General features: G+C 39.4%; 1 protein-coding gene across 2 annotated transcripts in view; it reads right to left on the bottom strand.

Annotated features, from left to right (window-relative positions):
* Window positions 1-23,865, bottom strand: part of XPO1 (exportin 1) — a 43,382-nt gene that overhangs the window by 5,553 nt on the left and 13,964 nt on the right. For both annotated transcript variants that reach the window (XM_049870241.1, XM_049870242.1), the window contains exons 5-19: window positions 12,117-12,178; window positions 11,843-11,887; window positions 9,648-9,829; window positions 8,698-8,746; window positions 8,496-8,615; window positions 7,172-7,300; window positions 6,318-6,476; window positions 4,110-4,307; window positions 2,822-2,960; window positions 2,457-2,638; window positions 2,216-2,372; window positions 1,974-2,137; window positions 1,557-1,691; window positions 1,037-1,220; window positions 623-729 (exon numbers count right to left, since the gene is read on the bottom strand). In XM_049870241.1, the coding sequence (XP_049726198.1) occupies window positions 623-729; window positions 1,037-1,220; window positions 1,557-1,691; window positions 1,974-2,137; window positions 2,216-2,372; window positions 2,457-2,638; window positions 2,822-2,960; window positions 4,110-4,307; window positions 6,318-6,476; window positions 7,172-7,300; window positions 8,496-8,615; window positions 8,698-8,746; window positions 9,648-9,829; window positions 11,843-11,887; window positions 12,117-12,178 (2,012 nt within the window). The remainder of the gene's footprint in view (window positions 1-622; window positions 730-1,036; window positions 1,221-1,556; window positions 1,692-1,973; window positions 2,138-2,215; window positions 2,373-2,456; window positions 2,639-2,821; window positions 2,961-4,109; window positions 4,308-6,317; window positions 6,477-7,171; window positions 7,301-8,495; window positions 8,616-8,697; window positions 8,747-9,647; window positions 9,830-11,842; window positions 11,888-12,116; window positions 12,179-23,865) is intronic.

The raw sequence follows: 23,865 nt of genomic DNA, 5'->3' as shown, positions 1-23,865 counted from the left end.
CGCGTTCACAACTTCAAGCTGGAAAGCACCCACTTTACAGCAACGTCTCCAGAAGACAGCACCTAACTACTGGTAAAGAACTTCCGTAAGACGGAGTGCGACAGAACAGCCCCGTACGTACACGCCTAAATGAACTTCCGTAAGACGGAGTGCGACAGAACAGCCCCGTACGTACACGCCTAAATGAAATTCCGTAAGACGGAGTGCGACAGAACAGCCCCGTACGTACACGCCTAAATGAACTTCCGTAAGACGGAGTGCGACAGAACAGCCCCATACGTACACGCCTACATCGCCTTTTAATCATCTAAACGTGTAGACAGACGCAGCTTATTGCAGCATCAACTCAAAAAAAACACAACAGAAAGTCAGACACGAGTCTCTGAACCATTTTGGTCAGGTCTGAACCCCAGCTGAGAGGCTCTGAATTTCTAACAAGTTCCCTGCTGAGAACTTGCACCTGCCCCCAGATATACTGAATCAGCATCTGCATTTTAACAAGACCCCCAGGCGATTCTTATGTATAACTTCTGGGGAACGTGTTAGAAAGGCAAATCCTCAGCAGGGGCCGGATCCAAAGGCGCGGGTCTGAAGCCCGGGTTTGACGATCTCTTTGACTCACCATCTGTGGATCGCTGGAGCGGCTCACCCACCCGGATATTAACTTTAACGTCTCCCTTTTCACTGTCCGCATACTTCTTATCAGCGGCTGTTTCGTAACCATCTCGCCTGAAAAACAATCCAGCGGAATCTAGTTCGACACCTAAAACCGTACAGTGGCAGTTATGTGTGCTTCAGGGGCCATTATTCCCATTTACTGTTAAAAACTTAGAGCCAAGGTGAACTTACTCGGAAAACAAACTTTAACACTAATTCAAAGGGGAATACAAGTGATTAAAAAAAAAAAAAAGTCAAGGGTTATGTGGAATAACAGAAGAATTAACTTAAATCTGTGAAAAACACCGAGTGCTTGAACGAAGTCACTGAAGGTAGGCTGGCCTGTTACACGCCACTCTGAGAACTCAGCAGTACCTACCGTTAGCTTGGATAGCTGCAGAAATATTTTCACTGAGGCACTTGTATACATTAAGCATATCTAAATAAATTCTTCCAAGCTGAATTACAAAGGGGTGTCCAACAGCTCTGCAGGCTCTCACATTTGTTTTTAATATGCTACCAAGCTGCTTGACCGTTTCAGGATCTTTAAGTATATCCACATTCTGCAAAGGAAGAAACAAATTCCAATTGCCAAATTTAACTGCTGAAACAAAAAATACTTCCCATGCCTCAAACTACCATCACACTTATAACCCTAAATCACAAAACACAGGTGTCTTTATCGCTCACACCTACTCAAGGATGGAGTGCAACAGTCTTAATTTATCACCTAAAAAAAACAAAAGAAAAACACACTACACGCAATTTTATTATGGGCAAAACCACACAGAAAGGCACCTGTAGATGAGGTATACTTATCAAAAGGACGAAATTCACCTTTTTAAGTAACACTGCCTTCTCCAACCCAATTAAAACTTTAATAAGCAGTAATAACTTACTTTGGTCGCCTGCTGGATTATACTGTCCCACACTTGATTAGGGAGAAGCATGTATTTTTCTATCAAATGTTCTTGTACTGTTTGGTCTGTCTGCGCACCAATCATGTACCCCACAGCTTCATAAAATGTATGAACCTATTTTAAAAGGCAGATGTTTTACATTCATATTTTTATTCATGCTGATAAAATATATACACACACACACACACGCCATTTACATATGTGTTAGGGACATGTTATATGAGCAAAGACAGCAGCCTGACAAACCTCTGGTAAAGCTTCTGCCTCCCTATCTAACTAGAGACACTTGGCCTGAACCCAGCAGTGGCATTCCTTCCACTCCCATCTTTACCGCTGACTGAAAAAGTGATTTTTTTTTTGGGGGGTGGAGAATAAGACCCGCCGTGTTTCACACACCTGTTGAGGCTGAAGATCACATATTATCGTGTTAATGTTGTTCAGAATCTCGTCAATAAACGGCATCACTTCTCCAACCTGAACCTGAACGAAATGTCTGCGGCATTTCTGAGCTATTTTAATGAAAGTATCACAAGCCATGTCCTGGACTCCATCATGGGTCTCTAACAAAACAGAAACATTCATCTATTTTGTTCAACTAACATAATTATCATAATAATATATATTAAATAAAGACTTACCATGCATGAATTCAAATAGCTTGTTAACTACAGTCTTCAAAAATTTCCAGTGAGCTCTCAAGAATCTTGGATATTGACCTACTATGTACATGATATTTGATGCAATAATAGCTTTATTATCTTTGCCTCTTTTCTGTTCACATAATCCTAATAGATCCTGAAGAACAGACAAATTTTGGTCACGTACGGTAACAAGGTGCACCAATATAAAGGCTCTCGTTCAGACGTGCCCCCTGCATACCTTTATAACGGTAACAAGAAACCTCTTCTCGTCCTCTTCATGCATTGCCCCACTAATGGAGCCTATTGCCCAACACAACGTATTCAAATTTTTCCACGACCACTCTGTACCGTTCACTTGATTGTGAAGCTTCTCAGTCATTATCCTTTCTGTATCTACATAATCCAGATGAGTAAGATAAACTACAGAAAGGGAACAAAAAGGTCCGGATGTTTGAAATGCGAACTGATGAGGCAAAAAGATGATTTACTGCTAAGGAACAGCTGTACATTATTAAATATAAAGATGGCCATTAACAGATTCAGAAACTACGTCTATCGTATTTTCTAAAAATCACTCATCACCCCAGAATGAGATTAACTTACCTAATGTTTCTCTCATATTCTTATACAAGTTTATGGAATCCGTATCCTTCATGAATTCCCTCACAACTTCTCCCTGATCATTTTCTACAACCAATACTTCCTCTGGTTTAGCCATGCGACTAACCATCAATAAACGGACCTATTCGACAATAAACCAATGAATAAAAATGTGTTAAGATTTTTTTTAAATCAGCCACATCAAATCTAGAAATGCAACCACCCCTCAAAATTAAGGTATGCACTTACCATCACTGTACCAAACAGAATGATTCTCCCAAGTTAAGAATAATAAAATGTAAAGAAACAAACACTTAAAAGGTAAGCCTACAACCAATGGCTCCCAAACTTTCCTATGAATAAGAATCACCTAGAGAAATTAAAATAGTTTCCTGAATCCCATCCGCAGAGAACCCGATTCACCAGACTGCAACATCCATTTCTGGCAAACTCACAGGTGATGCCAGAACGTCTGGTAGAAGGATCACACTTTGGGAGCCACTGTTCTTAAACTGGAAACCCTGGTGGCGTTGTGGCTAAGTGCTATGGCTGCTAACCAAGAGGTCGGCAGTTCGAACCCGCCAGGCGCTCCTTGGAAACTCTACGGAAACTCTATGGGTCAGTTCTACTCTGTCCTATAGGGTCGCTATGAGTCGGAATCAACTCAACGGCACTGGGTTTGGTTTGGTTTTTTGGTTCTTAAACCAAGGTGTCCTGGTGGTGCAGTGGTTAAAGCAACTGACTGCTAACTGTGAAGTTCGAAACCACCACCAACTCCAGAGGAGAAAGATGGCGGGGCAGTTTGCTTCATAGGGATTTATAGCCTGGGAAACCAGCGGGGTCGCTGAGTCGGAATGGACTTGATGGCAGTGGGTTTGGTTTGGTTTTTGGTTCTTAAACCGGAGTCCTGGTGATGCAGAGGTTAATCGCTGGGACGCTAACCCAACGATGGGTGGGGTTCAAGCCCACCAGCCATTCAGAGGGAGAAAGATGTAGCAGTCTGCTGCTGTAAAGATTTACAGCCTTGGAACCCTATGGGGCAGCCTACTCTGTCCTACAGGTTCGCAAGCAGTCAGAACTGACTCCAAGACAGTGAGTTTCGTTTGGTTCTTAAGCCAATCCTTTTCATATTCTAGTTTTTAACCTTCATGAAGAAGTTGTCAGATTCTTTTTTTTAACACATGAATTTGGACTGATTAGCCAAAAAATAAATGCAAATATGTGCATTTAGCTCTCAAAACCCCGAAAGTAAGCAGCAGGAAGAGCATTCAAACCTATGCTTTACTGTTACCTTGGACAAGACGGGCAAATAGAGCTGTCTCCTGGGAGGAACATCGAAATGCTGACTTCCGGACAGCAGCGGGGAGGCCGACGTGGAGAACGGGCTTTCCCTGTAGAGCTCAGCTGCCAGGTGATTCCAGTATTCAAGGCAGATCTTGAAGATTTCCGTCTCTTCTACTTCTGATACCAACAACATATAGTGAAGGGCCTACACATAAGACCAAAACTATTAAAATAATCCTTAGACACTATTAACCAACCGTAAACTGTCTTCCACTTGCTACTTCAATGGGAAATAAAAATCCATGTTTTGTTGAGATTTCATTATTCATTCAATAGACTCTAAGTTCTCTGGGAGTAAACTGTGCTTTCTTCTGACACACACCAGAACATCTCAAACACCTCTCACACAGCTGTTAATAAACACATGTTTTAATCAAATCTCTTATGGAAGTATGGAGTTTAAAGGCCTTTGGTCGAAATAGCCGAAGGTGGAAACAAACCCCAACGTTCATCAATGAATGGATGGATTTAAAAAATGTGGTATATTCGTAAATGAAATATTACTCAGCCATAAAAAGGAATGAAATATTGATATACGTTACAACATACACGAACCTCAAAAACTTATGCAAAAGGTTCACACGTAAGAAGAATCAGTCTTTGATGGTTATGAGGGAGGGGAGGTGTGGGGATGGAAAAACACTAAATAGACAATAGTAAGTTGTAATTCTGGTGAAGGGTAAGAGAGTACACAATACTGGGGAAGCCAGCACAACCTGTACAAGGCAAGGTCATGGAATGACACATCCAACCTCCCTGAGGGACCAAACTGCTGCGCCGTGGGCTGTGGGGATCATGGTGTCGGGAACATCTAGTCAATTGGCCTAACATAGTTTACAGAGAAAATGTTCTACATCTACTTTGGTAAGTAGCATCTGGGGTCTTAAAAGCCTGTGAGCAGCTGTCTATCTAAGATACTCCACTGGTCTCATCCCTGTGGGAGCAAGGGAGAATGAAGAAAACCCAAGACACAAGGGAAAGATTAGTCCAAAGGACTAATGGACCACAACTACCACGGCCTGTACCAGGCTGAGTCCAGTACAACTAGATGGCACCCGGCTACCACCACTGACTGCTCTGACAGGGGTCACAATAGAGGGTCCCGGACAGAGCTGGAGAAACCCTGAGAATACGGCTGCCCTTTTGGCTCAGTAATGAAGTTATTCCCGGGGTTCACCCTTCAGCTAAAGATTAGACAGGCCCACAAAACAAAACGAGACTAAGGGGGCACACCAGCCCCGGGGCAAGGACTAGAGGGCAGTGGACAGGAAAGCTGCTAATATGGAACCCAAAGTCAAGAAGGGAGTGTTGACATATCATGGGGGTTGGTAACTAATGTCATAAAACAGTATGTGTACCAATTGTTTGACGAGAAGCTAGTCTGTTCTGTAAACCTTCATCTAAATAAAGGGGGGGGGAACCTTATGCTAAATGAAAAGAAACCAGCCATAAAAGGTCACATATTTTATAATTCTACTTATATAAAATACCTACAATAGGTAAATCTATAAAGACAGAAAGCTGATTAGTGGTTGACATGGGTTGCGGGGAGAGGAATGGGGACTGTTTAATGGGTTACAGGGTCTTGCCTGGGGGTGATAAAATGTTTCAGAACTAGCCAGAGATGATAGTTGTCCAATATTATGAATATATTAAAGGCCACTGAATTGTACACTTTAAAATGAATAGTTCTATTATGTGAATTATGCCCCATATTAAAAAAATCCAATTTAACTGACAAAAAAATAAGTTTTTACTACATAAAGGCACTATAGAAATATAGTGCTTAATTTAAAGAAATACAGACATGTACGCAGAAACAAAACCGGGCCTCGATTTAACGTGCCAGCTCCACTCAGTCAGGGAGCATCACATCACAGCGTATGATGAGACTGAAGACCAATCTATCTTCCTTGTCAACATCCCTTAGGAATTTTCAATTTTGATTATAAATTGTTGGCTCTGGCATTACGAAGAACACAAAATCAGGAAACTTGGCTTGTAACTGTAATTCAGTACTGACAACTTGTTATTTAACATACACAGACAAGTAACAAGGCATCTCAGAAGGTACATACATTCTGGGGAAAAGGCAGACTTTAAGAGTTACCATGCAGAGAAGAACTGCAGGAACCAAAGGCTCCACCAAGCCTACCTCCATCAGTGTCTCCCTGAGATTTAGTCTTTTTTCTATAAGCTGACCATGTTCCTTAAGAAAGGTGCAGAGAAACAAACTGAGATTTTGAATAAAGTTCTGTTCATCATCTTTTCCATTTGAGTACGCAAGTCGAATGTTAGTATTTAAAGGAAGCATCTGCAAGTTTAAAAATGAACCATTAGTCTACATCTTATTAAAACAAAAGGCAGGAATAAGAGCTATGATTCCATCATCCTTTTACTAACATTGAAGCGTTAAGAGCAGAACAGCTTACTCTTCACTAGAGCCCCTTGGTCTGCTACACACAGTACAGTTTGGTGGGATTTAGTGACAACTCATTGCAACTCTGAGCCTCAACTTCTCAGCTTCCTCCCTCGCAGTAAATCAATGGCGTCTCTAGGGTCTCTCTCTTCCAAGAATCTTAATTATATCAATACGGGTTTGACAGAAGGAATCAAACTAATGGTATGACCAATGGTAATTTTTATCCAGTGGTTGGTGTTCACAAGTCTGTTTGAAACAAGAGTCTAGAGTACAACATCAACGTGTGAGTGCAGGGAATGTCTCCTGCACTTCAAGAATCAAGGTCGGCAGCAGAGCTGATCATCAGATCCCAGGCTGCCCAGTGTCTGTCCAGCTTCTGAATTTTATAGAAATGAACTGCCACAATACTCCCAGAACCTGTACGTGAAGGAGTTTCAGAGTGCTCACAAAACTCACAGCTTACTGTTGATTTTATGTATAAACATACAATAACCTTATCACAAATCTACTGTAACTTGTGCTAAAATGGTTCAAGTCCAATCTAACATTTTCTGAGGCGTTAACTGTTGGAGACAGCGTCGCGTTACCTGTTTGAGCTGCATCATTGTCAGTGTAAACAGCGTCACGAACTGTTCCTCATACTGACTGACGCTCACACCAGCAATCTCAGTGAGGCACTTCAGAGAGACATTTCGAAACATTGGGACATTAAGGAACTATTAAAAAAAAAAAAAACATGAAATTCAGTGGCATGAAACACAATTTAAAATTAACTTAAAAAAAGGAGGGGGATTTAACAATCAAGAACACAGGGATGCAAAAGATACAGAGAAATGGGTGACGAGTGTTTTATTTTGCACACATTTTTTGAGGAATTTCACCATTCACCCAACAGACAATGAATACTGTGGAAGCAAACTGTGCTTTCTTCTGATGTCCTCAAAGTTGCCCAGTGGCTTTCCCAGAACTTACAACACAATAGGGAGGTGACCTTTTCTGTATTGTATAAACAGAACCCAAGATTTACAACCGCTTAGAATTTTAGTTGACGGATAATATACTTAGAATACGTAACAGTGTGGAAAAATTGGCTCTTTATTATTGTTGAAAAAGCACAAAAATGACGTACTATTTGTGGACAGCAATTCGGTAAGCCTCAAAAAACCTTAAAAATGGACAAACCTATTGAGCTGATAACTGCATGTATAATTTAAATGAAGTAAATACTCAGACGAGTGCAGAAATATCCTACGTGTAAAAACGCTCCCACAGCTCTGCTGACGATAGCAGAACCGTGTAACTTAATTGTCTATCAATAAAACGGCGGCTCTGTTGTGATTATATTGTAAATCCATATTAGAATACTACACTATCGACCTTGAACTACAAAGTTCAAAACTAAGTTATAATACAGTCTGCTTTTATAAGGTCCCAATTAAATACATAATTTATTATAATTTGCCCAAAAAATCTGTAAAGATAATACAACCAAATGGTAACAGTAGTTATCTCAAAGGAACAATTACAGGTCTTGATATAACATGCTGCTACTTTAAAATTATCAGGGGAAAAAAAAAAAAGACTTTCCAATCTGTAGAAACTTGACTTACCTCACTGTGACATATACTCAACTAAAAGATGACCATATTAATCAAATCCGTGAATTTTTCACACCGAATTCCTGACTTACATGGTGCAAGTGGCAGAAGCCAGTATGGAGACCCATCTCAAACAACTACTAGCTGTAACTGTGGAAAAGTACTTAAGGTTTCCGAGCAGTTTCCTCGTTTCAGAAACAAAGTTGGTTCTGATTACAAATGCAGAAAAGTTTTTCTATATGAAAGAGCTTTGAAATGAAAAGAATAACGTGACTATTTAGTGATAAATATAACTGAAATGTATTTACTGTACCTTATAAATTAACGTGCTGATTAACTTGGTCTCAAAAATATACCCCAGTGGAATCCAGTTAAGAAATCTGAGCAACGTTTCCAAGGTTGCATGTACAAGTGGAGCATTTTGGGAATTTTCCTATGACAAACACAGACTTGTAAATAATTAACTTCCTACAATGTTAACTGTTAGTTTTCAAAATGAAATTGAAAGCACTCACCATCACAAACTGACACAGCTGAAATATCTGTGAGAACTCATTGCACATGCTACAAAAAAAGTGATCAGATTCAGGAGACACAGAAATAAACATCGTGATTATATACTTACAAAAATGATTTAAAATCGGAACAATCTGGTTACCAAAGACTCTAGTGACTTCTATTTACGCACATCAGTAACTTCATCAAAATCTACAAAGCTATCAAAACGAGGCTTTGTGTCACTCTGTTTGACTGCTGCAAGAGCATTTCATTTCATTTCTTGGGAGTCTGGGTTTTTTTGGCCATCCTTATTTTACTTCAGTCACTTCAGCCAGCATCTTTCAATGAAACAACTGCAACAAAATTCTCCAGAATGAGGGAAATGGCATCGAACATGACGTACCCAAATCCTGAAATGTGCTTAAGTACCAAACCAGAGGAAAAACGGTGAATTCTGATGGTGTGAATATATAAAGGTAAAATTTCACTGGGTTACCAATGACTAGAGCAAATTCTTATTAAGTGGGAAAAAACAGTGCACTTATAGTTCACCCTGGTTGTTTTCTACAAAGACAAGTGTGCTCTGTTTCTGGTGGTGCCTACAGGGGACCTGACAAGGAGCAGGCCTACTCAGAATTCAGCAGGGGTCTGGACACAAGTCACCTCCCTGGAAACGGTCACTGCATCATAAAATAGGTCACAAGGTCATTCCTGGGACCTGCTGAACTATAATCCTTTAGCATGAGATGTAAGAAATTTATGAGCTCATAACTATTAGCCCCTCACACACTCTCCAACCCTCCAGATTTATATCATCAGCCCCACCTTTGGGGCCATTTAACCTGTAGTTCAAAGCCACTGTAAGAAATTTCTGATCAGTTCCTTCGATATTTAAAATTATCACCAAAATACTTAAAATCATTTGAGAAATGACTTGAAAACTCTGAAACAAAGTAAATTTACTTGCCTGTCTTTCAAATGCTTGGCTTTCACTTGGGTTATCTGTCCACTAGAGAAATCAAACACTTCTTCGCTTAAGAGTTTAAGAATCACCATATTATTCTGACAGAGACTTTCACTGGTCCTACTTGCTCCAACAATGTCGCTGATAAAAGTTGGCCAGTGTTTGGGCCATTCTTGTTTCAGTATCTAAAATAAGACACAAAATGTAATTTCATTTCACTTGTCAAAGGCAAATACAACACATCAGGCATAAATACCAGCCACTTTCCATGCTTCACTCTTCAACAGGAAAGGTGCCACACTCCCCTATGCACACTGGGTAGAGAAACCAGAACACAGCCCGTGGATACCTCATAAGCTCCCTTTATCCTATCCTAATTAATCGTCTAATCAGGATCACAATGTGTTAGGATATCAACATTTGCTTGGTAGGTATGTGCATATTATCCTAGAAATCTCAAAGACTAACTCTTAAAAGAAAGCTAGAAACTTAGGACAACTTCATAGGAGCAAAAGAATACTTCCTTATTATTTTTTCTCAATGGTAAAGGGTGGTACGCAGGTACACAAGACACATTTCCATTGGCTGGAGCCCAGGCCTTGAAATGTAGTACAGCTTGGACATACAAATTTGGAAGAAAGGAGGTACCGCAACCAGGAATACAGTCATCTTTGACCAAGAGCCTAACAGACTGAAGGGTTTATAGATGCTATTTATTAAGTCTGGACTGTATGTTTTCTTGGACTAGGGATTTTCCAAACAGATCATTCACTAATGCTGTTGCTGTGTGCCACTGAGTCGGTTTCAACTCACAGTAATCCTACATGACGGAGCAGAACTGCCCCATAATGATTCCTAGGCTCTAACCTTTATGGGAACAGATTGTCAGGTCTTCTTTCCTTGGAGTTGCTGATGGATTTGAACCGCTGACCTTTCAGTTAGCAGATGAATGCTTAACTATTGTGCCACCAAGGGCTATAAGTGGTTAAGTAGCTACTTTTTTTCCCCTTCTCTCTCCCCAGAAAGCCCTCAAGTATAAAGAATCCAGTTCAACCTAGTGAAAGCCCTACTGTTTTGGGAAACTCAATGTTTCCAAATTTGTTTAAACAGGAAAACATTCTTCTCCTTGCATACCCATTAATTTTCTCTGGGAATTTTCTTTATGTACCACTACAGAAACAGGTAGATATAAAAATGCAAACTAAGTGCACAGACAAATTAGAAGAATGAAGAATTCTAAGGCAATGACATTTGAATTAGGGTTTTGACAGATCTCATATAAAGAACACATACGCAACACCAGGCAAATGACAAAATTACGAACAACTCAATATAAAGGATAGGTTTATAATATTTGTCATGGCAAATTAACAATTTCAAACACTAGGCAGTAGGTTAAATATCATAGTTATCACCAGGGCTTCTAACCGGTTCTGCCTGGTTTAATCATGGCTAAGCAGGCGTCACTACAACAGGTTCAAATTTTAAAAATTTGGGTGATTCGCCATGGTACCCAGAACGGGAAAAATTATGAGTCGAAGCCCAGCTAGAAACTTAATCTCCCTCTCAGAAAACAGGGACGGCATACACGCTGCATAGCAACCAAATCTCTTGCCCTCTGATCTTCAGCAGATTTGGAAACAGCGCGTCCCATCTACAAGTGGACATCTCACCATGCAGCTTTGGGTGTGTCCCCCTCTCAGCACTCCTGCCAACAACCCAATCTCAAGCATCAAGATCCTGAAAGGGCTCACGACACCTCTTCCGAGTCACCCATCCCAGGGTTCCGGTTACAGTGGTGAATCAAATCGTAAAACTTCAGGTCTGTTCCTGTTTTCACTTCGTCAGCCATGACTGACCTAAGTCAAACAGGTTCTAAGCTCCGGTTATTACTAGACTACTATCAGTACTTGGGAGCCCTGGTGGCGCAGTAGTTAAGAGATCGTCTGCTAACCAAAGGGCTGACAGTTCGAATATGCCAGCTGCTCCTTGGAAATCCTATGGGGCAGTTCTACTCTGTCCTATAGGGTCGCTATGAGTCGGAATTGACTTGATGGCAATGGGTTTACCGGTACTTCTGGAAACTGTTAGTCTAGTTATTCAATAAACAACTAAGTTTGGACATTTTGTCTGAGTAATAAGCCTAACTGAAACATTTAATTCTCCTAAAGAAAACAGTGAATCAAGTTAAGGCTTACCTGAACAAGAATCATATTTAATTTCCCGATATACACCTTCTCCTTCTAAGGGGAGAAAAAAGTTTAGATTAAACAAGAACCTCAACTAGGTATAAAAAATGAGAATATAAGCAACAGGCAATCCCCGTGATAAGTAATTTCAGCTCTACCGTAAATGACTGGGCACACGTGTATGTTTACCTACGTCTGCCATGGAAACCAAATGTAAATCTAGCCAAAGACTCGGTATCTGAACCATGTTACTCTCTTCAAACAATCTCTGAAACACTCTTACCTCTACACAAGTTGGGTCAGATGATGTCTTGATAATGAGTCCAACAACATACTTTTTTATTCCTATTAAAAAAAAATCACACATAAGGGATAAAAAGAATTGTTTAACACTATACAATATGGTAACAAATCTTCAGGACCAATGGCAGGGGGTCAGGGTAAAGTCAGATTAAAACAGGCTCCAAACCCATCACCAATGTTGGCATTAAAAAAATGCCCATCATTTTATTGTAATACTCTTTACTTTTTAAATTTTCATTTTCCATCAACAACAGAATACAGGTTAATATTTTTCAATGCTATACAACTAAGGCACACCAACCAATTTACCGAATCGCTTATCTGAGTCTCTGTGATTTCTAAATATAGAACACTGTAAGAGACTATGCATTGTTCTCTTAAATTAACAGATACACGTCAATTTATTTTTATGGGTTAAAACTACAAAAACCCTGAAGATACAACTTTTAAGTATTAAAAAAAAAAAAACAAGTTTATGTGCAATATTTATAAATCAAGTTCAGATGTTACAGTTTTCTAATTTATTGTAATTCTAGCACTAATACCATGAATATAATAATTTTAATTTTTTTCTCCTATGACATGTTTGGTTCTAATGGTCTTCCCTTAGGAACACTTATTACAACCTGGTCTTTAAACTCTCAAGACTTCATGCCTTTGATTTTAATCTGCATTGTTCAGAATCTGCTGAGCATCTACAGTAGATCTATAGGCATCCCTTATCTAAAACTCTTCAGCGGCAAACATGTTTCAGAATTTTATATTTTTTTTGAAAAAACTAATGAGGCAACACTGCTAACTGAACAAATTAATATTTCCGACTATGTGGAATGAAGTCTATAAATTCTATCACATCTGTTTCATTAAGGCTTGCAGCCAAACCAGTTACAAAGATTTTCAGTGCGCAGAGCTTTATCAACTTGAAAATGCAGATAAGGATTTGTGGAGTTGTGTGCTCCCAGGCTCACCTAACAAATGTGGAACGCTGGACTCAACTTTTACAACGAGAAGGGATTTGCTATGAATTTTACCCAAGAATTTTCAAGAAATACACCAACTCAAAGGTAACGAAATGCTTACCTGATTCTAAAACTACCTTAATAACACATGTAACAGCAGATAACACATCTTCAGAACCAATGAGAGGGGTCACAGTAATCATCTTCATGAGCTACAGAGTTAAATTCACTCTTTTTAAACTATGGTTACGTCTCATCAGTATTTGAAAATATAACTTTTATCACCTAAGACAAAACTGGCCATTTCCCACGTCCCAATTAAACAACAACAAAAAAAAACCAAACCCCAGCTGCCATCAAGTGGACTCTGACTTATGGTGACCCTACAGAGCTGCACTCCACAGGGTTTTCAAGGCTGTGACCTTTCAGAAGCCAACTGCCAACCTTTGGGTTAGTAGCCTAAACTGAACCACTTAAACCACAGTATGAGGAAAGTTTAAAGAACTGCCTACTAGGTGCCAAAAATATCTTTACTGACTGTTAAATATAAGCAACAACAGCCTTATGTAAACTTCATTTACATTTTAAAAAGTCAGGTCTACTTTAGGCAAAGATCACAGTAATAACTACTGTAGACAAGCTCCACTAATGAATACTAAAACCAATGGGAAAAAGTCTGAGGAAAAGTGTGCTATCACCCTGCATAATTCCAAATTATTTCCCCAAGATATTTATCAACTAGAAGGGGAAAAACAGTAATTCTGTAAGGAGAAAACAAGCAGATACCACAAAAACTAACTCATCAACGTGAACAATGAGTAGTAAAACACAGCAATACCATGTTCCCCTGGTATGAGGGACTGAGGACACGCTCGTGTGGTGTTCTCACCTCCCCAAAACCCAAAAAAGTGAAACCTACCTCAACCAAATCACGACAAAACAAGAGACAAACCCAAATTGAAGCACACTCTACAAACCTGACCAGAACTCGTGGGAAGTATCAGGGACACAGAAGACAATTAAAAAGTCTCATGTATTAGACACAAAAACCTAACATAATGTAGGATGATCATGGAACAGAAAAAAGGATATGAGGGAGGACATCTGTGAAGCCTGAATCAAATCTGAGTGTAATTCAGTTAATACTGTTACATCAACGCTGATTTCCTGGTTTTGATCATTTTACTATGGTTATGTAAGTTGTCAGTACTAGGAGCTATCTGAGGATACACGTGAACTCTACTCTTTTTTACAAGTTTTCTCTAAGCCTAAAATTATTTCAAAATAACAAAAGAGGCTTTGTGGACAGATACAAAAACAGTCAAGTCTAGTTTTAATAAGAAGATTTTTAAAAAAGCAACAATTAGGGGAACCAAAGTTATTTTAAAATGAGCACTACATTTTACCAGTTACTTAGGACAATCCACACACAATCATCTCACTTTTACAATGACATCTTATGAAAAATTTCTTGCCATGCGCCCTCAATATACGTTAGAGGTAATGAAAATTAGTTCTGGTAGTACTGACCCCTTTTGGTTTTTTATTTTTTAATTATTTTATTGTGTCTTTGGTGAAAGTTTACACAGGAAATTAGGCATATTGTTCAGTGACACTGGTTACATTCTTCACGATATGGTCAGCATTCTCGTTATTTCCATTTTGGTTGTCCTATTTCCATTAATCTAGCTTCTCTGTTCCCCCTAACCTTATCATCTTTGATCTAGAGTAAATGTTAACCATTTGGTTTCCTCTAGACCAATTACTTTGAGGAGCACAGAACTCATGGGTGAGATTATTTTATGAGACAATCTGTCACCTGGCTGAAAGGTGGCCTCTGAGAGAGGATGGAGTTGCAAGTTTAAAGAGTATCTCACAGTGAGTCTTGGAGGTTCATCTCGTCTCTACTGGTCCAGTGAATCCGGTCTTTTTTTTTTTTTTTTAGGAATTTGATGTCTGTTCTATATTTTTACCCCATTCTATCAGAGACCATCTACTGAGTCCTTGGTCAGTGGTGGGTCGTGGTAACCAGGCACCATCGACCCTTCTGTTCTTTACAGGTAATTTACTATCACAAAGTCCTCCCACAAAAGGAAGAGGATGACTTCTACAAGTAAAGCACTTCTCTGAAACCTCTTGATACAGGCAACACACTGTTTCAAACAATTTAACAAGAACAGAACTATCACAAGAGACTTGGTAGTTTTACTCCAGGTCTGTCACAAGGAACAAGCCAGTACCTAAAACCACCAGTTCAGCCTCTATTCAGAGCATGGATCATTTGGAGGCTTTTCTCAGGTTTAGGGAATAAGAAAATGGGATCAGACAGATCCTTCAACTCTCCTGTAACCAATTTAATCAAATTAAGTATCTTCTCCCTCTTTCAAGAGGCTACTGAGATTCGCTTGCAGATGGGGAGAAGAACAAAACATGAAATCAGGAAAAGTGAAGTAGTCAACAGCTGGTAGGTCCCTTAACAAGCAAAAAAAAATCCTCAATTTAAAGCCACTAGACAATGATCGGAAACCCTGGGGGCGTAGTGGTTAAGAGCTACAGCTGCTAACCAAGAGGTCTGCAGTTCAGATCCACTAGGCACTCCTTGGAAACTCTATCGGGCAGTTCTACTCTGTCCTATAGGGTCGCTATGAGTCGGAATTGACTCGACAGCAGTGGGTTGGGTTTATACAATGATCAGGAAACTCTGGTGGTGTAGTTAAGTGCTACGGCTGCTAACCAAGAGGTCAGCGGTTCGAGTCCACCAGGTGCTCCTTGGAAACTCTGTGAGGCAGTTCTACTCTGTCCTACAGGGTCACTATGAGTTGGAATCGACTCGACGGCAACAGGTTATACAACGATCAATACTTGTAGCTCAGTACCAATACCCTTCAAAACATCAGAATCATAACCCACAACACTTTTTTTTGAAGTACTACTCCACATAAACATGTCTGTTTACAACCTCTTACTGCTAACTGCATGGCTTATCTGAACGCCGTTTTTCCCCAAGTCCCTTCCTTGTAGTCTGCCCCATGCTAAAAAGGATAAAAGTGGTTGCTTTACAGACTGTGAACTGCTCCTTTAAAAACATACATCAACGGTGCCGTACATATCAAGGTAAAAAAGCCAAAATGTTTACAAGTAGCAGGGATAGCTCAGCTTCTGAGATCTGAACAGAAAACAACATACTCCAACGTCTCTCATGCTTCAGCTACCAGAATCAATTTTCTTTGTGCCAAATGAATTAATGTCTGTCAACTGCAAAGTTGCCATTTATGTAAAACAAGTTTCCTAAAACAAGGCACTACTACTATACTTTTGGAGAGGTTCATATTCAGTAAAAACCACATTAATTTGTAATTACTCATTTCCAATTATCCAGAAAGCATACATAAAGTTGAGATATTCCTTCCACTAGAGCTTTCCACACTCTTCCTTGGAAATCAAGAAAACTTGATATAAAAATCAGGAACATTTTAGTGAAGAGTGCTCATGAAAGTTTACATGTCTTCCCGTGGTCACTATGTCATCAAGTTTCCCAGTGGATGCACACACTGCTGTAGCATTCCTGTAATCATACTCCCCCCAAACCAAATTCTTGTCAATATGAACAAAAGTTCATCTCCAAAGTTTTTAGACAATTTATTGGAGAGCCCTGGTGGCTAAGTGGTTAAGAGCTTGGCTGCTAACCAAAAGGTCAGCAGTTCAAATCCACTAGCCGCTCCTTGGAAACCCTATGGGGCAGTTCTACTCTGTCCTATAAAAAATCCAAACTCATTGCTGTGGAGTCGATTCCGACTCATACCAGAGGCCCTACAGGACAGAGAAGAACTGCTGACCTTTTGGTTAGCGGCCATAGCACTTAACCACTACACCACCAGGGTATCCACTCTGTCCTACAGGGTCACTGAAAAGCGTTTAACAACAACAAAATGCCAGCCATATGTCATTTATTTAAAACAAGATACACTAGAGTAAAAAAATACCCAAATTAGTCATTGGCAGGCAGCTTATGACATGTAGATTTTCTAAATCCAAGAGTCAATGCATGTATCTTTTATAATCCAAATTGATTTTCTCAATTAATCTCAAGAAAAATGTCCTTCACAGACCCATTTCAAATGAAGCCTAATATTAAATAGTATAAACTTCCAACTGGATAGCATCAGCTTTAGCTTGCTAAAAAGATGAGATTTAAATAAACCCCATGCTGTATGTGGAAGCTACATTATCATCTTTTAAGTTACTTACACAGTAATATTCATCTTACCCCCTCAGGAATTCCTTGCAAATGTTGGACTCAGTATCATAGCTTAGAGCCCTGGTGGTGCAGTGGTTAAGTGCTTGGTTGCTAACTGCAATATCGGCAGTTTGAACCTACCAGCTGCTCCACAGCAGAAAGATGTGGCAGTCTGTTCCGCAAAGATTACAGCTTGGGAAACCCTATGGGTCAGCAGTTCTACTCCATCCTATAGGGTTGCTAAGAGTAAGGCTGACTTGATGGCAATGGGTTTTTGGTTAATCATAGTTTTAAAATCATGCATTACTGAACTTGATTTTATATAAAGATGATTCACCAAAGCCCTTTGTAAGAACAAATTAACACAACCACATTTTGGTGGTGCCATGTTTTCATGGAAGCAAAAGGCTGACTTCCAAGTTTAAGTCCACAAAGTTGTACGGTAGCATCTTACATAGTCAGTCATGCACCGTCACGCAGTCAGTTTTCAACCAAATAGTGTTCTATTAAGAGAAAAATGCATTCCTACATGAACTGTGTAAAACACATGCGCACAAGAGCCGCACATTCCAACTCTTCTCTCTCACAGTTGCTAATGTTCACCTATCACAGGAAACAAAAAGCACGAAAACGATACTACAAATGTAAAACTACAAAGGAAAAACTGACCTCAATCCGGCCCCAACCAATGGGCAATACCACAAGTAACCAATCAACCTAACTGTACGTACTTGCTTACTCTATATGCCAAGTGGGTATACGCTCCAAAAACGCCACTGGGGACTGCTCACCAACTCTGCCATACACTTAACACAGACACCTGTCTATTTAAATCGCCAACACTGAGCTTCAGAAAGACGGTCACTACTTATCTGTCCTCTCTACCTTAACATCTAAGGGAATATGGACTATTGTTCCAATCCTCACTCACTGAAATACTTTTAAGAAATAAAAACAAAAGCAATTCTAAAACACGGGTTCTTCACCTAGATGCTCACAGTGGTTACAATCAAACTATAACTTATGCCTGCATGTTTACTTAAGAGGAAAGTATCTAAAGGAACATTTATCATTCTTAAAAGGGTTTACGGCTTCAAACATACTAAACACAAATCTAAAGGATATGTAGCAATATTTTAAAAATTCAAAAATTTTTCCTACAAATCACAAAAACATCAAGTTTGTATGACCTTGGAACAAAATCCACTCCCTTTAATAAAGCTTGTCTCCTGTTGCAATGCAGACACGATAGCCGTTAAGCACTGTCAGGTCTCTTGTGCAGTTTAGGCCTCTGAAAATTCCACATGATCAGGATACTTGGGAGGGGCCAAAGTGTTGCCTTAACCACAAGTAGAAAGATATGTTTACCTACAGTAACAAAGTTCCTGTCAATTATACTTCACGCTGAAATGTAGAACATCCTGTAAATACTTTTCTTCCCTTTATCATCCCATCATGGTATAAACTGGCAAAAACAAATGAGCAGGAGTGCTTGCCTGTCAACTCGCAGACTGAGGAAAAGTATTCGCTCTCCAACGCTGCGTTCTGTGGAATTTCTCATGGATTCTCTTCAGACACAAGGGCCTAAGGGCCCAAAAGCTTAAATATTCTTTTCAAAATCACCAACAAAGGAAGCAAGAACAATCACCTGTGTTATATATTAAGGGCAACACTTACCATGTAATTATCACTGAAATAATGACCAATAAAGAGACTTACCTATCTCCCCTAGTCCTATAAATAAGGAAGTTACTAAGTCAGGTCAGGTTTCTGCTGTGAACTAAATACCTAATGAGGTATGAAAAACTTGAACAGCACAAGCAAAATCAACAGAAAAATAAAAATTAAAAGAGCACAATCTAATAAGTAAATGGTCCAAATGCTAACTTTCCACAAGCATTTGAACTGAGCTTTCAACAGCTGGAGCAAACTACATGTGCAAGAGAAATGAACAATGGCATTTCTACATGCTACCAGTGAATAATCAGAAACAATAAATTCACTTGTAAGAGCATGAAAATCATAAAATGCTTAAGGAGAAATTTCACAAAAGATATGAAAGACCTACGTAACGGAAAACTACAAAACAGTGAAGTTAAAGAACACCTGAATAAACGACGTGATATACTATGCTGTGGTTCACCGATTAGAGATTCACTACTTTTTTAGGATGTCAATTCTTCCCAAATTCATCTACAGGTTCAGTGTAATCTCAACAAAATTTCAGCAAGATTTTCGTAGAAATTGGCCAGCTATTTCTAAGAACTTCCTGGAAAGGTAAGGATCAAGAATAGTTAAAACTTTGGGAAGAAAATTTCAAAGACTAAACGATTTTATGACTTAGCTACAGTAATCAAGACAGGGTAGTGCTGGCTTAAAGACAGATCAATGGAACACAATGAAAAAAGCCTTTCAACAAACGGTGCTGAACAACTGGAGAAGGTCACGGACTGAACTGTGTCCTCCCCAACCGTCTGTCGACTTAGCTAGGGGTCCTAACGCCCAGCACTGTTATGACTGTCCACCATCCTGTCATCTGATGTGATTTCCCTGCCACTGTGATGTTAATGAGATGGACTGGGGGTCCCATGGGTGATGAGATCTCCAAGAACAGATAAAGTCTTCAGCCCATCTCTGTTGAGGTGTAACACAGAGAAGCGAGCAAAGATAAGGGGGAACTCATACCACCAAGAAAGCAGTGCAGAAGCAGACCCTGTCCTCTGGATCTGAGGCTCCTACACCAAGATGGTCTCAGAAAGGGAAGACTGGTGACAAGGGCCTCCCTCCAGAGCCAACAAAGACAGAAGGCCTTCCCCTGGAGCCGGAACCCTGAACTCTGACTTCTAGTGATCTGGACTGTGAGAAAATAAACTTCTCTTTGTTAAAGCCATCCACTTGTGGTATTTCTGTTACAGCAGCACTAGATGACCAAGACAGATACCATAGGCAAAAAAAAAAAAAAATAATAAATCCGACCCTAATCTTACATACAAAAGCTATTTTAAATGGATCATAAACTTTAACCTAAGAGCTAGAAGTATAAGACTTCTATAAGAAAATATGGAAAATCTTAGTGACCTTGGATTTGGTGAAGATTTTTTAAACTGAGAAAATACTTGCAAAACATGTGTTTGACAAAATACTCATATCTAGACTATAAAGAACCCTTACAACTCAGTAAGGAAACAGCCCAAATAAAAATGGGCAAAACATGTGAACAGACACTTCACCAAAGAACATACAGGGATGGAAAATAAACACACAACAGCATCAGTCATCAGGGAAACACAAACTGAGATCACAATGAGATGCCATCACATGCGTACGAGAACGATGAAAATGAAAACACTGCTCAGACCAAGTACTGGTGGAAATGTGAATGAAGCATACTCACGCACTGCAGGTAGGATGTAAAATAACACAACTATTTCGGAAAACAGTTGGCTAGTTTCTTAAAATTTAAACACACCTACCATATGATTCAGTCATTCCACTCCTAGGTATTTATGCAAAGAGAAATGAAAGCTAATCTAATAAATGACAGAAGACTGGGGAATGAACGCAAAAGTAATCACAAAAGGACAGACACTGATGACAGCGATGGTTTCACGGGTGTATACAGTCAAGAACCTAACAAACTGCACACTCCTAACGTAGGCAGTTTACTGTGTATGTCAATTACACTTTAGTAAAGCTGAAAAACAGCAAATGCTAAATAAATAAGTAAATAAAAAACAACCCCCCCCAAAAGAAATCACTACCACTTAAACGCAACATATTAAAAGTCTGGTCTTCAATACAATGGGAAATCTTAAGCAGGGGAGGGAAGAGTCTTGTGTTTTAAAAATATCATCTGAAATATTTCATGGCGAATATACTTTAAGGGACACACAAAAGTGGGTTAGAGAGCCAGGTTGGGAAGCTATTGCAAGAGAAAATGATAACCTGAGATAAGGATATCATTATCAGGTGAAATGGAGAGAAATGAAGACGTTAACACTGGAAAACGGCTGGCATCACACATGCTGTTTATTCATACTCAGTAACTTGAATAACCCAATTAAGTTTACATGTTTAACCTCTAGAAGACTTTGTCACCTCCAACTATTATTTTCACAGTTGTTCACTATGCTATTCAATGTCAAGTTCGTATCTACCTTACGCAATCATCTGTAAGCCACATGCTTAACAATGATTATAACATGGTCTTCTGGTTTAAATGAAAATACCAGGGCACCTTTATACAGATAGCGTCACCAAAAGAAATCTATTTTGAAGGAAGGGACAAAGGAGGCTTTTGGTTTTTTCCTTTATGGTTTGAATTTTCTCACCAAGTACACAAATCACATTAAAAATGGAGGCAGGCCACTTCGGTAGTGAAACCAACAAGTAGCTAAGATGGACAATCAATGCCACCGGTAGCCCTAGTCCTACCCTTAAGGCTTCAGTGAACAGCACCCACCACCTATGTATAAACGCTTCCACTTTACATATTAAAATCCACCCAGCCACCCCTACTCACCCTCCTTAACTAAGGAATATTTACAGCCCTTGGTCTACAATAACGCCAATCCTTAAGAAAATGTTCCTTTCAAAACTTAACTTCAAAGACATTCAATACTGTATAACACGTACCAAAGGCAAAAACACAGACAGTCCCCCACTTACAACGGGGTCCCATTTTGACGACTCTGCTGAATAACTTTTTTTTTTGTTTCGATTATTATTGCCTTTTTTATTACCGGTATCTTCATAAATCCAACCTTTGAATATCTGAGAATAACACCATGAAATTATGAGCTGCAAAAATTGTATGTAGTACGTATGACTAATAAGATGCTACACACCCCCCGCAAAAAAAAAAAAAACAAAAAACAAAAAAAACCACCAACCAACCAGACAGTCGTAACTCAAGTATGCACCAAGTCAGGGACTATTTGTATATTCTAAGAGCAAAAATATCAAGGAAGTCCTAAGACCCTGAAAGTAATAACGTGGCAAGCACTAACTCAATAGTAACTCATTAATCGAGTAATTACACATTGAGAACCTATATGCCAGCAAATCGGAGTGCAACAAAGGCATCCTCTGACCCCTGACCTCATGGAGACTACAGTCTGGGGAAGGTGGGTAAAGTGGAGTAGGAAAAACAATTACAGCTAAGTGCAACGTTAGGGTAGGGAGGCAAAATAAGAAAATTCAGAACAACGTGATAAATGCTGTATAACACAAACGAAATTTATTTAAGTCTTTTATTAAGTTATGTCTCCCATGCTTGTTATTAAAATGTCTTAAAAATTTTAAAAATGTCTTTACTTGCCCCATTTTATCTACAAATATCTTTTGCTCTTTGGAACCGTATTCTTCTGTAACCCACTGGTGCAGGTTACACTAGGAGAACACACCGCAAGGATACTTAACTCAGCATGGGGAGGTCAGATTTTCCCAGCAAAGTGCTTTAGACACAAGGGTAAGTAACTGAAAATACGGTAATCGAAAAGAACATGTAAAAATTAACATATGCCTACAGACAAGAATCTGAAAGTAGATGAAAGAAATGCTATACTGGGGGGGGGGGGGGGGAAGTAGTAAACTTAATTTGGCATGCTGTTTGTGCCGCCAAACCTATGCTTCCTTAAAAATGTATCAAAGTATTGCCATCTGTGAGAATGAAGCTTGCCCAAAGGCCCAGCCTAGTCACTGCTCCCTTCTTTTAGTATCTGCAGCACTCATTATATATACCTCATTTAATGCTCACAGAGAGCCTTGGTGGTACAGTGTTAAGTGCTCAGCTGCTAACTGAAAAGCTGGTGGTTTGAAGCCACCAGTACACCAGGGTAGAAAGACGTAGCAGTCTGCTTCCATAAAGATTACAGCCCTGGAAGTCCTATGGTGGGGGGGTGGGGGGGACTTGGCAGTTCTACTCTGTCCTATAGAGTTGCTATGAGTCAGAACTGACTCGATGACAATAGGTTTGGATTGGGATTAATCCTCACATGTTACCATATTCCTTTTCTTAACATACATGTTTCATCTTCTCAAGGAAGATGGACAAGTAGTAAGCTGGCAAGTGAAGACAGTGACTTAAAAAGGTATGATTACAGACAAAGAGAATACACTCTTTTTGATGTTATACTTATTTATTTCCAACATCGAAGTTACTTAAAGATGAAGGAAAATTAACATTCAGAAATATTAGTACATTCTGGGATACAAAATCTCAAAATTAGAGAAGCCTCCTAGAATTAACAATGTTAAATAAGAGTATAAAATTAATATAATTATGTTGAACTTATTTCTCAAGGTTTTACAAAGGAGACCAAGTATACCTTAAACCAAAACACGGGTCATTAGGTGCAAAAATCAGAGTTGGTAGCTGCACATCTAAACCTAGAGTTCACTTTCCGTGCTCTCTAACAACACGCCTCTGAAGACCCTACGAGTTAACCCACACACTTTCCCCCATCCATTAATGACTCCCCATCAATGGCAACCATATGTGGGTGACATCAAAGTAACTTCAGGTACTTCTG

Source organism: Elephas maximus, chromosome 26 (genome assembly GCF_024166365.1).
Source record: "Elephas maximus indicus isolate mEleMax1 chromosome 26, mEleMax1 primary haplotype, whole genome shotgun sequence".
NCBI lineage: Eukaryota > Metazoa > Chordata > Mammalia > Proboscidea > Elephantidae > Elephas > Elephas maximus.
Note: the sequence above shows the minus strand (reverse complement) of the source record. Positions and strands in the feature narration are given on the sequence as shown.